The sequence below is a fragment of the Montipora capricornis genome, chromosome 13 (assembly GCF_036669925.1).
Source record: "Montipora capricornis isolate CH-2021 chromosome 13, ASM3666992v2, whole genome shotgun sequence".
Taxonomy (NCBI): domain Eukaryota; kingdom Metazoa; phylum Cnidaria; class Anthozoa; order Scleractinia; family Acroporidae; genus Montipora; species Montipora capricornis.
The window spans coordinates 33,099,570-33,114,569 of NC_090895.1; the positions used below are offsets into that span (position 1 = coordinate 33,099,570).

Here is a 15,000-nt window from a genome sequence, read left to right on the forward strand (position 1 = left end):
CTCACCTTGAGCAATAAGATGAATAGCTCAACTAAATTTTCAGTTAGAGACCAAAGACTGAGGTTGTCAAAAGGTCAAAACTGAGCCTTTGACAAAGACGATGGTACTGGGCCCCCATGATTTCCATTTCCTTTTTTTTACAAAAGCAATAAAATAAACTCTGTTTGTTAATTGCCACAAAACAAGTCACAGCATATTGCAACATACATACATACATTGTTTTTCAAAATGGAATAGCAGCTCTTTTACTTTGTAAAAGAAGGGGAGTTGCTTTCCAATACAGTGAAAATGTGAAAACTAGCAGTGATTTGCACTGGGATTAATTTTTCTGTTAAAAAATTAATGAAAGGCTTTGGCCTTGGAGGAAAATTTCCACCTTCAAATGACATCACCGTAAACCAGCTGCTCTGGTCACTATCAGTTTGGTCAAAATTCAGATATTTTGTTTCCAGTCCCACCCCAACAATAAAACATAGCCAAAATGGCAGAGAGTATAGGGTTGACATGGTACACGAGCTACTGTCACATGTGTCACTCTCAGTCCCTCAACAGTTGCCTTGTGGTCAGTTGTTCAGATATCTTGGATACAGAATTACATCTTAATTAAAACATTCTGACTTGCTACAACTCTCTTACTGAAGACAATTTCATTAAAGGGGCTAGGTCACGCTATTTTTGGTAATTTTGTTTAATTTCGCTAATTATGAGCTCTAAACGTCAAATTGGCAGAGCAAATTGGCAGAGTATGCTTTCAGCCTGATGTCGTGAGCCGCGCCCTTCGCAATTCAGTCTTCGACTGCAAGTAAGGGTGATTAGCACAAGCAATATTTCTTTATTATTTATTTAAGAGTTTTTCATTTGCAAAATCACAGCCACATAACAACTGAGAATGATTTTCCAGCTGTGTAAATGACATTTTGATATAGACTGATATAAATTTGAAAAAAGGTGGGCCGACGTTTTTCAAATTTACCCAAATTCAATCCATTTCAATCCTCTCCAGTTTTGTCCATCCATGCCCCTTCTTGGCTTCCCTGTGTTTTGTTAGAGTTCTTCTATAGTTTTGAACAGTTATTTTGATATTTTAGTTAATTCTATGACCATTCGATCAGTGCTGAAATTGCCTTAAATTGCGTGACCTAGCCCCTTTAAGAAGCAACAGCAAGCGTTTGTTGTCCACCAAGATGGTCAGAGAGAGAATGTTGGTAAATGACTAAAGCAATCAATTCAGCTGGACTTTTCGTTTGGAGGCCCTTGCATTTACTCCTGAACAATTCCACCGATGTCTGGACAGATGGCCCGACAAAATGAAGAACACCAAATATTAAAAATCTTCTGGCCCGCAACTCTAAAGACATCCACAACTGCAGACCACAGACCAAGTGAATTGCCAAGTGTCATCCAATAACTGTTACACAACTTTTTCCTTTTAACCTGAATATCTAACACAACAAATGCCTATTCGTTTTTCTTAAATTAAGAGGGATATTGTTATTCACTTAAACTCCCTGTTCCCATGAGCAGTGTACAGTTTCAAAATTTCGTCATTTCGTTTTCATTGGTGCCAACAAAAGAAGATACAAAAGTCTGGTCAATGACCAGCTATAAGTTATTAACTACACTTGAAAAATATATTCGTTGAGTTCAAGAAAAGATAATTAAGACGTACTAACCTTTACAACAAGGTACGATCGCTCTTTGTTGAATAGCTGAGGGTTTTTCAAACCTATGATGGACAATAATTGGTACGACATTACTTGTCAGCTTCTGTTCAATGAACTTTGTTCACATTCAATTGAATGAACGAACAGTTCTTAGCAAAACTGTCGACCACTCACCCGTATGCGTAGATGCCTCGAAGTAACGACTCTTTCAAGTTCATGTTATCAAAACTGTCTACCACTTCCTCCCAGTTCGACTGTGGCGAATAACAAAAAGAACATATCTCATTGCAAGAAACGATTTAAATCTCTAAAAATCATTACCGGCTCAAAACAGTCAGGAGAAAATTTCTCATCCTTTATCCTTAAGTTTGAACCAACCTCGATATCTCCATCAGTTTCCATTCCTGGTGGGCCATTTCTCTCATCTCGACCCCGTTCGTAGTCAGGGTTTCTTGGGAAAAAATCAAAGATCTAGTTAACAGAATTACAAGGCTCCCAAACCGAAAAAAGCGTAACACTTAAAATAGCCGACAGAAACACGTGGTTCAAGATGGCGGACGCGAAGACGAAAATCGCGAGTAAGGGCGACAATTTACCCCTTTACAAACATATCAGGCTTGTCTTTCAGGGAGCTAAATTCAGTCTTTAGTGTAGCTCAATGTTATTTTCTTGAAATGATATTATTAAACGCGCAAAAAGCAACAAATAAATCGTTAAAACTGACCTTGCATCGCCAAGACGATCATGAGACATGTCGCAACAGTGTAAAAGGAAGAAAGGATACTCAGAGCCGACAATTGGGGGATCAATACATTGCTTGCATTGTTCCCCCTATACGTCACCTAACTTCCGGACATCATCGGGTACTGTCCACGAAAAATACAAGATAATGGCGGCAACCCGTTTCAGGGGGGGCACCCAACGTCAATTTTCGGAAAATATCTGTTCGGAAGACGATTTGAGATCTAGAATTTTCGGAACATTTGTTCTAAAATTCCTTGCTTGCCTGCCTCTCATAGGATTTTCGAACATCTGAAAAAATGGTATAATTACCCACTTTCAACAGATTTTCACCCTAAATAGGTCACCTAGAATTTTAGGGGGCCTTTTTTCTGGCTGAAATTTTCGAAAAGGTAAGCTTTGATCCCTATAGTTTTCGGATCACTAGACTTTCAGCTAGGAAATCCGAACAGATAAAAAAATTTGGGGGGGATAAAAATATGCCTATATCTTAAATACTTTTGTTCTTGGGCCATCGTAGTTTGATCAAAAATAAGACACAAACAGCAGCTGTTTTAAATTTCAACGGTTACTTTTGAAAATGTATGTAGAGCACATACGAAACGTCAAGTCATTATCAAAATGAAAAAGTTCAATATGTTTATCACTGCTGTTTGTGTCTTATTTTTGATCATGCCTATATCTACCGTTTAAATACCCAAATACATTTAACAACGCTATGTTTAAGTGGTTTTGAACTATCTTCTCGTTGGGTGCCCCTGCCGTTTATTCAATTATGGATTTTCTTTAGCAACATCTAACAACGAAAGGCTCTTATAACAATTGAATCCAGTGAATCTAATTAAAAGAGCACATTTTCTCACGTGCAGAGCAAAACCCCACCTCACGATAATTCTCATGAAGGCGTAATTCACGTGGATTAGGGTGATTTTCTCAGCATTAGTCCAGCATTTATCCCAAATAAGAAATTTAAAGAAGCATACAAGAGATACGCAAAACTTGGGATCGGAAAAGGTAATGATAGGAAACACTGACCAAAATTAGTCTAAATCAGTTTTGTACGAAGTCAGTCTCTTATGAAAACACCGGATGTGTCTGTCACACAACGACAAGTTACTAGTAACCTTATTCGCATCGAAATCAGAGTATCCCTTTGTACGGTAAGCAATCAGACGTTGCTCTAATCTTTATAAATAAACAGCACAGGTAGAGGAGGACATCAGTAAGTTAAAATCTTCAACAAAAGAACAAGGAGACGGGACATGAGCAAAAAAAAATTTAGTGCCAGACGTATTCAACTAATTGCTGCCGCAAAAAGACCTTGCTCAGAGACAAAATGGAAAAGACAAGCAAGTCAAGGAAAGGAATTGAAAAACATGAGGGTAGCCGTGAAAACGGAAGGATACGGACAAGGAATATCTACAACGATGACTGATAGAACTATTCCACAGGCAGTACAGGAGGGTAGCATTCGGAAGGTTAGATATACCTCATTATGTCATAACAGCAAAAAGCTATTTGAAACTGAGGGTTCTTTTCAGCGCGTGGCAACGTTAACTTACAGTCTCAAATTGGTATATTAAGGGTGGTGATGGATCCTCGCCCCACACGCGATTTGTATTGCGCAGGCTCAAGCGCACAACCAATCAAGAACGACATCAAGAACGATCAAGAACGAAGAACTCATCAAGAACATTTCAACTTGGGAGTAAAATGAGTCTTACTAGTGGACGCGCTTGGTCCAAACTCATTTCAATCCCGATTTTAAATTAAGAAATGAACTCCAGCCAGGCTGGCCGCAACAATTTTAATGCCGAAAAAGGTATTTGCGAAACAAAATCTGAGAACAGTTTGTCATTTTACCCAAATCGATTATATTCAGAAACCTAATTACATGTTTGACAACTCTGCCGACAATCACTTGAGGTCTAAGCACCCTATAATACCAGCTAAGTCGAACCCAGCAATAAACAAAATCGGAAACTTTTTAAGGAGATGCCTGGGCTAATCAATGAAAGCGGCAGTCACTCTTGTCTTTTACAACGGTTTACTTGCTTGTCTTTTCCATTAGAGTAACCGGCTTGGTGAGAGGCAAATTTCTGACAAACTGACGGTGGTGTACCGGTGCAGGTGACCGCCTTCTAATGAAAGCCCGTTGATGAGCAGCCCCGGGAATTTTTTCAGTTTTCTTCAATTGTAACAAATGCGATAGTGAAAACTGACAAACAGCGCAAACCTCTTTGTTTCAACAGGGATTGGAAAACATTATCACGATTACGAGAATTTGCGACGGATTGAAAAAGATCAAGGATATGCCATTTTGCAGCTTTGAAGCCAAACTAGTACTAAAGAATTATTCCATCGCTGTAAGTAAAATGTGTGATCAGCCGAGAGAAATGATGCGGTTTTGCTTCACGATAGATGCACAGAAAGGCAAAATAAGATTTAAAATCCGTAAGAATCGCTTTGTTGGTACTCTTGGTGCATTTTTGCCTCCACAAGTAAAAGCAGGGATCATATCTGCGCTCAAAGCCGTTGAACGCGGCGTTGAAGAGGGCGAGCGAGCAAACATCTTTAGAATATTCCATGTTATTATCAAAGTGTTGACAACTGCTGAGGACAAAACCGGAGATCGTGACACACAAGACACCGACGACACACATCAGTACCGAGTCATTTCACCACGTGATGAAATTCTGCCTCCGAGCAGCTGTTGTCAGGAGTTTTTCTCTGCACTCTCAGCACTCGATCTTAAAATCAGATCGAGTTCGATGAGCATAGGTGTAGAGATCCGTAAAATCGAGTTACTGGCTGTTGTAAGAAGGAAGACAGTGATCCTCGATGCAGACAGGAGTCTAAAATTTCAATAGCCAAGCCGTGCCTTTTTGCGACGAGGCCACGAAATCAAGACAGCTATAACAGCTCTTGAGACTTGGGTCCAGAATTCTTGCGACGACTTTAGGCTGTGGAAACACATTTCTTACGTTATAAACTACTGTCAGAAAGTTTCAGACGTAAAGACTAATAAACTTTGAAAGGATACTTGAAATGGTTAAGCTGGACTGAGTATCAAATCTTTCGTCCTTACAACTGAGGTTTTATCGTGGCTTTGACTGTGTCCATGTTGACGAATTAGGAAAGTAAGAAATAAACATTAAAAGCAATTGCAGAATACCCCCTCATTTTTTTGAAGCAGTAATCGGTTGTACCCGCACTCCCGCAGTCGAGGAGTATTGAACGATATGGGAGTATGGAACTTGTGCTCCCACAGTCTGGCAGTCCCACGGTCCGAAGGACTATTGAACGATATGGGAGTATAGAACTAGTGCTCCAGCAGTGTTTTCAATTAAGAAAGTGTACTGACACTATTTTTTTGGTAATTTAGGACTGATACAGCGCCTCATACCGAGTTATAAATGCAGGAATCCCTTGCGTTTGGGTTGCTTGAAAGGTCGAACCGACTCTCGACCGTTTATTACGGTTTGACTTGTGATCGCCTTATCATCATTCCTAATATTGACCGCGATGCAAGGGATCTCATGCTTGGCATAAGTGCGCTTTTATATTTCACGCAACCAATTCTACTGTGTAAGCTCTTTGTTAGAAATAGAACGCAAACTGCGGTGACAAAGTGCGGTGACTAAGCAAGCGCATAACTGAAATCATTTTTTTAGTGACTTAATGTTTCGTATGTCTCAACATACATCTTCAGAAGTAACCGTTAGCTAACAGCCGCTAACAATTTTGAAATATATAACAGTAATTTCAGTAGCTTATGAGGTAATATTGATAGTAACAAAAGGAGGTAATACAATACTTTACAAAGATATACAAGAAACAAGGAGAATATATACCCTGTAAATGCAAATACCATGTAAAACGTATTAAGTCCAGTGCTTGCAAACATTTTCATGTGCCATTCTGAAGAGAAATGGATCACTCCGAACAGCGCCCGCCGTATCATTTGGTTCAGATACCAATGGGACCCAATTAGCAAATTAAGCTAAAAGCCTGTGAGTGACGTTTCTAGGCCCCTTGTAATGTATATATAAAGACTGTCTAAAGAGATTTTTTTATCACCCACAAGAATTTGATCTGTTCGGATATCTTAGCTGAAAATTGAAGTGTCCGAAAATTTTAGGGAATGATATCTTCATTTCAGAAATTGCTAGCTGAACGTTACCTTCTGAGAACTTCCAACCGAACCATTTGTTCATCCGAAACTGCTAGGTGACCTTTTTAAGCGCCAAAAATTGCAAAAATACCCATTTCGAAAACGTAAGGGACTACTTTCCCCTTGTTGCGAATCTCTTTGGTGATGTTTTAGCAAAGAAATCTGGATGTAGCTATCCGGCAACGTATAACCGAAATTCTTAGAACAGTTCAATTGACGCCCCCGAACACATATTTCACCAAAGTTTATCGTTGGGTGCCCCTCAATCTCGACCCCAGAGCTCTTCTCTTGACTTGGGTCGACCCGAGGCTCTGGTGACGAGAATGGGTGCCCCTGAGATACGTCAATGATGTCTTCACTTTATTTAAAACCAAGGATTCGATTCTGCCCACCAATCTTCATAGTTTTTAAATAATTGTCATAATAACATCAAATTCATAATTGAATTTGAGGAAAATAGCCAAATCCCTTTCCTGGATATTCTTCTTTCACGGTAATCAACACAATTTCTCTACCTCTATTTATCGTAAGAAAACTTTTGCGCGTCTTTATACTGAAACGGGACTAATTCACACCTACAATAGCTAATACAAAATCAACCTTATCCTCACACTTTCTTTTCGTTGTTATCGTATTTGTTCGTCTCCTTTCTTACTGCAATCATCAACAACTTCCGGAGATCAGTGATCTCCGGAAGTTGTTGTTACAGAATGGTTATCCAGTAGGTGTCATAAACTATAACATTAATGATGTTTTAAGAATTAAGACAACATCAAAATACTGAACGCCCAACAACGGTACCTACAAAGATAATTACATAGCCCTACCCTACTTGGGTTTACAAAGTAATGACATCGCTGTGTTAGTAAATTTTACGTACCCGTAACATAAATCCTTTGTTTTGCCGTATAAGGACAGATTAGCTCGATCTCTTATGTCCAAAGTTATCTATAAAGGCTACATGACCGGAAATCTGAACACTTCAAGGCGTTGTTAAGTAACAATAACACGTCACCTCTTGCTGATCACGTAATCTAAACTGATCACAAGTTAAAATGAGACCACTTTGACATTCTAGCAACTGGGAGGTCCGACCGACATTGTACCGTAAAAGAAACTCTTTCCATTCGTGATCTTCAGCCATCCTTAAATGAGTACGTTAGCAGCGAAAAGCTGTATTTTACTATGATGTACATGTGTATTAGGTATATGCATTTAAAGGGAATATATTCTCTTTGTTTACGTTGTTTCTTGTATACATGTATATTCGTAAAGGATTGTATTACATCTTTTTCGGAATGGAATGGAATGGAATGGAATGATTCTGTTGAGTTTTGGCGATGGAAATACTGCAGGAAATATTTGGAAACAAAACCTGAGGCCGCGCGCGGTTGTGGGATACGGCGTTAAAATTTGTCTTCCCAGTCCTCCAAATTACGTCACCAGATCACCTGGCTGGCATTGAACGAAGACTACAATCTCGTTCCCAGGGCTTCTCTTCTCTGCCTGCTTTGTCAACGACAATAGACCCATATCACTCAATGTCCAAACAAAAGATTTTGCCCGTCGAGCCTCTCATTCAATGTGAGGCTGGACGGGCAAAGACAAAGCCTTTATTCCCCAAGGACTCCAAAATGGCCGCCGAGTGATAAAGGTGAATGGAGGCAGAGGAGACAGACCCTGAGAGCGAGGTTGGGAGAGATGTCATTCAATGCACTGTCACGCTCTGCAAATCACAACTTCCGGCTTTTCCGAAATTCGTAACGAAGAGTTGGACTGCACGTATACATTGCAATCTTGATTCGTTCACTGGTGTGGTCTGTCATAGACATGTGCAAGAAATTATTCTGTTGTTTCTTTCCGAGCGTAAGTGATTGTTATAATGTGCTTTATTACGTTTTAAAAGTAGTTTGCTGGCAGGCCCCTCGCTGTACTAACAAATAACGTTAATGTTCCCGGGTAATGTTGCAGCTGCTCTCTCTCTCTCGTGATCATGAGAAAACAGCCCTCACTAATGCGCTCCTTGGTCGCTTTTTGATCATTCAATTTGTTCTGAATAGCGCACCTAATTAATAGAAGTGCACTAGGCTTGATCGGCTGCGAGGACTATCACAAACACTAGAATATCATTGCGTACGTAGTGTAATTGATATTTCAGTGAGTTGGAGACTGTTAATGAATCTGTTCACTGGTCATAAATCATGCCACCAACGGTATTTCCAGCTTAAATAATGTAATCTTTTCTCTGCAACAAAAAGGTGAGCAACCAGGTACCCACCATAGTGTTTGTACAATAAGTCGGCTGAGCACTTTCTCGATGGATAGCTGAATTTCAGTTTCTGCGAAAAAAGTGACATTCATGCAATGGGAAACGCGTCGTTGAGCATCAGTCCCAGCTCAAAACTCAATCGACATTCTCCAAATATGTGAATGGCTTATGCGTGTCGACTATTTCAGTGACAACAGCTATAAATTTGAATCATTTAAGGTGGTATTTTTTTAGGATGATTAGAGAGAAGAAACTAAATTTCTCAGAATTTGACCCCTTTTCGTTCACGCTCCGGCGCCAGCTTCGATTTTTCGCATCAACGAGATTCCTGGAACAAATAATTCGTTGCTGCAACGCTTTTGAACATCGTCTGGAACAACTCGAAATTGTTTTTGAGATGACTTTCTTAAGAAAGTCAAGGGATTATTTTTTCATTCTTCTTCGCCAACAATTCGGCACGTGACCATTATCAGGATTATTATCAGGACCATTATCAGGATTCATGATAAGCCGGTTTATCCGGAAGTAAAAATATGCCATGCCCATTTCAGTGCCCATATCATGATATTTCCCTTGGTACAACTTACCGAGCCCCACCTTGGCGGAAAATTTGTCAAACCTGTTAGGAGATGGTTTAAAGTTTGGGATTCATTTTATTGAACCATTGACGGTTAGCTAACCAGTTGTTGTACAACGGCCAAGTGTCTATTTTTTTCGCACATGGCGTTTCGACCTGATAAGAATCGATGCAAGCGTTAACTTTTCACGGTCCCATTTTTAGAAAATACTCCAGATGAGAGAGGTTCAAGACTTAACCCATAAACAATGTCCCAAGACATTCCTGAGCAGAGCCTTTTTCGTAGACTCTTTCTGCACCAAACCACCTCAAGGAGTTTTCAGTTGAGGTCACAAACATCCAATCTCGTCCCCAGTGTCCACTTTTCTTTTGGTCAGCACCGGTACAACACGATCTCTTCCTCAAATGAAAGATTATCCTTCATTGTCACTTTGCCTTAAATGAAGTATTATCCTCCATTTTGACCACTCTGTCCCAGGACTTGTGGTAGCAAATAAAAAGAAAAAAGTAAAAGCAGCCCCTGGACAGGATTTGAACCCGGAGCACCCACTTCGAAGGAACTGTTTTTATCCACTTAACTACTAAAGATCAACTGAATAGAAAATGTGCCGATTATTTACCAAAACTAATTAGTATATATATAAAATCATTGCTGAATAATGGTTAAGTCTAAAGCTTGATTTTAAAATGGTTAGCTTTCTCTTGAAGTTTGGTAACCGACATTTTTCACTGTGTAAGCTTGCTTCTTAGCGGGTGTTAATACACGTTTACAGCGGCACTTTTGGAAGAAAAATTATTGACATTAATTAAAAATGAGATCCTCGCAGTTAGTGATGTGGTAGTCTAGTGGTTAAGTGTGGTTATTAATTACACGTTTCCAGGTTCGAGTCCTGCGAGTCCAGACATTAGGGTTCCACTTTTAAAAGAAATATGTTCATTTCCCATGATCCCTATCAAGCTTTCAGTGTCCAAAATGAACGATAATACGTCATTTGGAAGAAAGTGACAATGAAGAATAATACTTCAATTGAGGGAGAGACTTGGTTGACCGGTAACACCAATCTCGACCCCAGAGCTCTTCTCTTGACTGAGGGAGAGAAGAGCTCTGGGGAACCCTGAAACAAAGTGTCTTCTCATTGGTTTTCGTGAAGAACAATCAAAAGCGTCTCTAATTGGTGCATTCATGTTAGTACGAGGAGTGAGCAGGCGCAGTAAGGTTCAACTAGCCAATTTTTGGCTATAAGAACCCCACGGCGCATGTTCTCCTAAATAGAGTTTCCCGAAACCTTGGGTCGACCCGTGGCTCTGGTGACGAGACTGCGGTAACACGGACTCTGACCACTTCCAATTTATGCGCAGTCGTAGTGAAGGTAAATTTTTGTAACCATTGACAACCACTGTTGTTTTAAATTTCTGAGCGTGCGTAGACGAGCCGGAATTCCATGATTTGCGGACTTCCTGCCTCGGAAGTGGTCAGAGTCCGTGCTCTCTGTGCTGACCAGAAGAAAAGCGGACTCTGAGGACGAGATTGACAAACATCGCGTTTTGGTATCCAATTTTTCCCAACTGAGCATGCGCAGAACGGACGACTCGTTCCAATGTAAAGGCTGCTATCACAAGGCGGCGTGGCGCAGTGGTTTTTGACTGTGGCTATCAAATGAATTTCTTTTCGGTGGTTCCAAATTCAAGTCTGCTACTGACTCTGTGGTAAAAGGTTAACAGCTTGGCTTCTTCTCTCATTCGACGTCTTCAGCATACGCTGCTTGACTTGTCATCTTATACATGTGTCCTTTCCAAGAATTATAAGGCGCATTTGCGTATTCATAAAGAACGTGCGTCCAGTTTTAATTTTCTTTTTTTATTGTAAACTTGTTTTGCTCGTCACGCAATCTTTCCACACCTTGGAGTTACTAGCCAAGAGTTTTTAAACTGAAACCAATGATCAGAGCAAGATGCTTCGAAGTTTGACTGCTGCTATCAGCCATTGGCAATTTTTCGCAAGTTGTAATCTAGGAAAGGTGGTCCTTAGCATATCCTCCTCGCTTGATCTCAAGCATTTAAAACGACTCTTTGGTGGGTTTTTGACTTTACCATTTTATGGGCTTCAAGCGTCTCGGTGGCAGCCTCCGACGAAGGCTACCGCTCGCAATCAACGTAAGCTAACGGACCTTTGTTACCTTTATGCACTCGTGTGATAAATCCAAAGTTTCGTGTTTGATAATTTTCCTGTTTCTTCTAGATCGATGATAAAAAAACAGAAGAGTCTAGAGAGAGGGATCCTCTCCTTGGAAAACAGGTAAGGGTCAGAATCTATAGGGAAAGTTAAGTGAACTGTGTGAAACTTTAATAGGTGTGATGCTGTCATTTTAATGTGGGATAAAAATGCTTCTGGTGCAAGGATGTGCGCATCGTTTCAGCACCAGCGCTAGTCTGCAAGTAATCTCTCCTTTCCTCTAAACCGTTGAAACGACGAAAGTATCGCACCGTAAGCTCCCAAAATGGCGAAAAGAGGGTGGTGACGATGCGAACCGCAACATGACCGTGGGCATCTGGCGGTATTTATGAATTTAACAGGTTCGTAGTCTAACCTCTCGCTACCCTGCGTAGCAAGCGTTTCCAGCAGGCAAGGAAAAAAAAGTCTGGTTATTATGGGCGAACGACTCGCAAACACACCTGCAAAAATTGATGCAATTGAGATGGTTGCAGTAATTGTGAGTAGGAAAAGACCTTAAAGGGAATCTTCACTCTTGCTACAGAAGAACTTTAAACAGAAGGAAACAATGTTTCGAGACAAATTTTATTCGAAATTTGTTTTTAAAAAAGTGTTTATAGCAGGACAACTGGATTTTAAAATCGCTTATTTTCACTTTCAAATTTCGCTGCCGCCGCCATCTTGAATAATTGTGACGTGTTACGGTTGCCCTATTTTTATTGGAAAAAAGCTCTTTGTGTTAGAACAATAGGGCAACCATAATACGTCACAATTATTCAAGAGGGCGGCGCCCACGAAATTTGAAAACAAGAATAGGCGATTCTAAAACTTAATTAGTTTGGATATAAAGGCTTTCTTTGAAAAGATGTTGATAGATTTGACTGTTTATAATGTTATTCCCTGTGATTTAAATTTACTTTTTGTAGAAGTGGAGGTTCCCTTTAAAGCCCGAGGACTTTGGGTAGGAGACTGATGAGTGACTTGCTGAAAGCTCAGGAAAATGAAGCTGCGATTGATTTTGGCTCTCACTGCGTAACATTTTGAAGTCTATCGCTTGGGGTAGCAATGCCAAGCTAAGCCAATATTAAATGAAAACCGCTTCATTATTCTAACTACAACATTTTGCCATGATCACCTTTTGCACGATTATTTCCCCCTACTTTGCCTCGGAAAGCAATCACAAATACCCAGCCTCTTTGTTTGGATTTGCGTCTTCCGCTTGCTTGCCTGGTACTCTCTCCTCCCCGGAGGTTCGGTTATCGGTAAGGTGATCGGCTGTGATCAGCAAGGCATTAGGATGTGTCCGCTGTGCAAGGTGAGTGTAGGCGCAAGAAACGAGACATCTATCGAGCGGGCGAACCTCCCTCGCCCCTCACTTTTTACGCCCGCGTGTACCTCGCTCAGCCGATTCACCTCCTTGAGCCTCTGCGGAGGAGAGAGTCCCATAGGAAATTCAAGCACCTATCTTTTCGGGAGATGAAGGTGTTTAAAAGTTTGAATTTTACTTTAGTATTTACATTCTGCACTGAGTGTTCAATAAGTTCACGATAACCCATTTCAAAATGCAAACGAGAGTTGTCCTATATTCCCGCTTTAATCTTAAATCTATCTTACAAAAAGAAGTATATCCTGCGAAAAAGATAACATTTAATCCAACGCTGAGTTTAGACAATGTATTTTCTCTTGGTTTAACATATTGCTACTCTTAAGCAAAAAAATTACACTTCAGCCTTAATCTTATGGGCGTTACTAACCACTTGTTCTCGTGTATGTACTTTTTCAGAGCCAGTTGGAAAGCCCGCTAGGAGAAAATGAAAGAGCCACTTCAGATGGATCTGAATTCTATGGGAGCAACCAATCCCGGTCGGGAGCGGCTACTCCGGAAGTGATAATCAAACCAAGTTCAAAAGAGAAAAGCGCCGAGAAAAAATCAAAAGAGAAATCTGTGCCGAAATCATCGACAAAGCCCAAAGGAGAGGACGCCACTGAAGAAGAGAAAAGTAAAGTCCTTGAGTTTAAAAAGTTCGATATTCCAGAGTTGGATTGCATCTTCAGCGATTTCAAAACAACATTCGACCCATTCGTTCAAAACCGCCAAGACTTGGAAAAGAGTGAAGACTCGTTCAAGCGTGCTGTGAAGTCATTTGCAGAAATCCATCCTGAGGCCAGCATAAGGGAATACATTGCTGCTCTAAATGGGAAACTGAAAGCTGAGGGAATCAAAGTCAAGTTAAAAGAAGGAGTACTGACCATATACAATGAAGGCGCGGCCACAGTACGGGGGATTTCAGACGCGGTTTCTACCCTCAACACCATTCTTAAAACGGGGAAAGATTTGAAACAGATGCCTTTAACAATTGAAGAAGGATCTACAGACGCAGTGGAACGAGCAGAGGACCTTGATGTACCAGAAATACTGAAGAGGGAGTTTAAAAATGTGTGGAATTTCGGAAAAATTCCCAAGTTGAAAAAAGCCTTCAGTAATAACATAGAGCAAATCAGACGGGCTCCTAAAATGGTACGCGACTTTTACCGCACGACGAAAAAGATTATCTTGGAGATTTATGAAGCCTTTGCTGATGAGGAGGATAAAAAGAAGATGAAAGAAGAGATGGCCGCCGAAAATGACAACGAAGAGGAAATGACTGATGAGAAACAAGGAGGCAATAAGAAGACAGCAAAAGGGGCGAATGAGAAAAACAAGGCAAAGAAGAAAGAAAAAGACGAATTTCATGAAAAGCTCAAGTTTGAACCGGTGGGGATTGCTGATATCGACAGCGTGTTCATCTCACTTGCTTCTGCAATCAATCCGTTCGTGGAAACACGCGAGGGCCTTCAAGCCGCGCGAGAATCTTTCGAGAATGTCGTGATGACGATATGCAACTTCGACGAAAAGAAGGAGCTTAGAGATTACCTCAGAGAGTTAAAGAAGGATGCCAAGGCAGGAAAGATTACAATCTATATTGATGAGAGCGATGGCGTGATAAAAGTAAAAGCTATCGAAGGTGTCAAACCACCTAAGCTTTACCGTGATGCTGTACAAGCGCTCAATGATCTCCAGACATCAGGGAAAGAAGCTTTGGAACTGGAGCCACACGTGCAGCATGGCGCTGAGGAGTGCTTTAATAGGATAAAGCAGATTGACCCTGCAAGCGACTTCCACACTTTGCTCAAGAAAAAGACCGACGTGTTTACCCTTCCAAGCAAGATCAAAAAGTTCAACGACAATCGCAAACTGGTCCAAGAAATTCCAGGTGTTGTGAAGGAGTTCTGCTCTTACGTGAAGGGTCTGTTACAGGAGATCTTGGAAACTCTAGCTGGGGAGAATACATTCGATCCCAAAAAGAATGAACAGGACGACAG

General features: G+C 40.7%; 2 protein-coding genes and 1 long non-coding RNA gene across 3 annotated transcripts in view; 1 reads left to right on the plus strand and 2 right to left on the minus strand.

Moving 5' to 3' along the window:
* Positions 1 to 2,490, minus strand: part of LOC138028663 (eukaryotic initiation factor 4A-I-like) — a 16,474-nt gene extending 13,984 nt beyond the window's left edge. The window contains exons 1-4 of the mRNA XM_068876264.1: positions 2,389 to 2,490; positions 2,043 to 2,115; positions 1,839 to 1,918; positions 1,674 to 1,726 (exon numbers count right to left, since the gene is read on the minus strand). Of these exons, the coding sequence (XP_068732365.1) occupies positions 1,674 to 1,726; positions 1,839 to 1,918; positions 2,043 to 2,115; positions 2,389 to 2,417 (235 nt within the window). The 5' untranslated portion in view covers positions 2,418 to 2,490. The remainder of the gene's footprint in view (positions 1 to 1,673; positions 1,727 to 1,838; positions 1,919 to 2,042; positions 2,116 to 2,388) is intronic.
* A 1,711-nt stretch (positions 2,491 to 4,201) lies between these two features.
* LOC138028550 (uncharacterized) lies at positions 4,202 to 6,247 on the minus strand. The gene is made up of 2 exons (XR_011127675.1): positions 5,494 to 6,247; positions 4,202 to 5,368 (listed from the first exon to the last, which is right to left on the minus strand). It is a non-coding gene; the product is annotated as an uncharacterized lncRNA (long non-coding RNA).
* Positions 6,248 to 8,281: 2,034 nt separating this feature from the next.
* LOC138028446 (eukaryotic translation initiation factor 5B-like) overlaps positions 8,282 to 15,000 on the plus strand; it is a 7,753-nt gene continuing 1,034 nt past the window's right edge. Inside the window, exons 1-3 of the mRNA XM_068875988.1 lie at positions 8,282 to 8,445; positions 11,665 to 11,721; positions 13,421 to 15,000. The exon at positions 13,421 to 15,000 is cut by the window's right edge and continues 1,034 nt beyond it. Of these exons, the coding sequence (XP_068732089.1) occupies positions 8,410 to 8,445; positions 11,665 to 11,721; positions 13,421 to 15,000 (1,673 nt within the window). The 5' untranslated portion in view covers positions 8,282 to 8,409. The remainder of the gene's footprint in view (positions 8,446 to 11,664; positions 11,722 to 13,420) is intronic.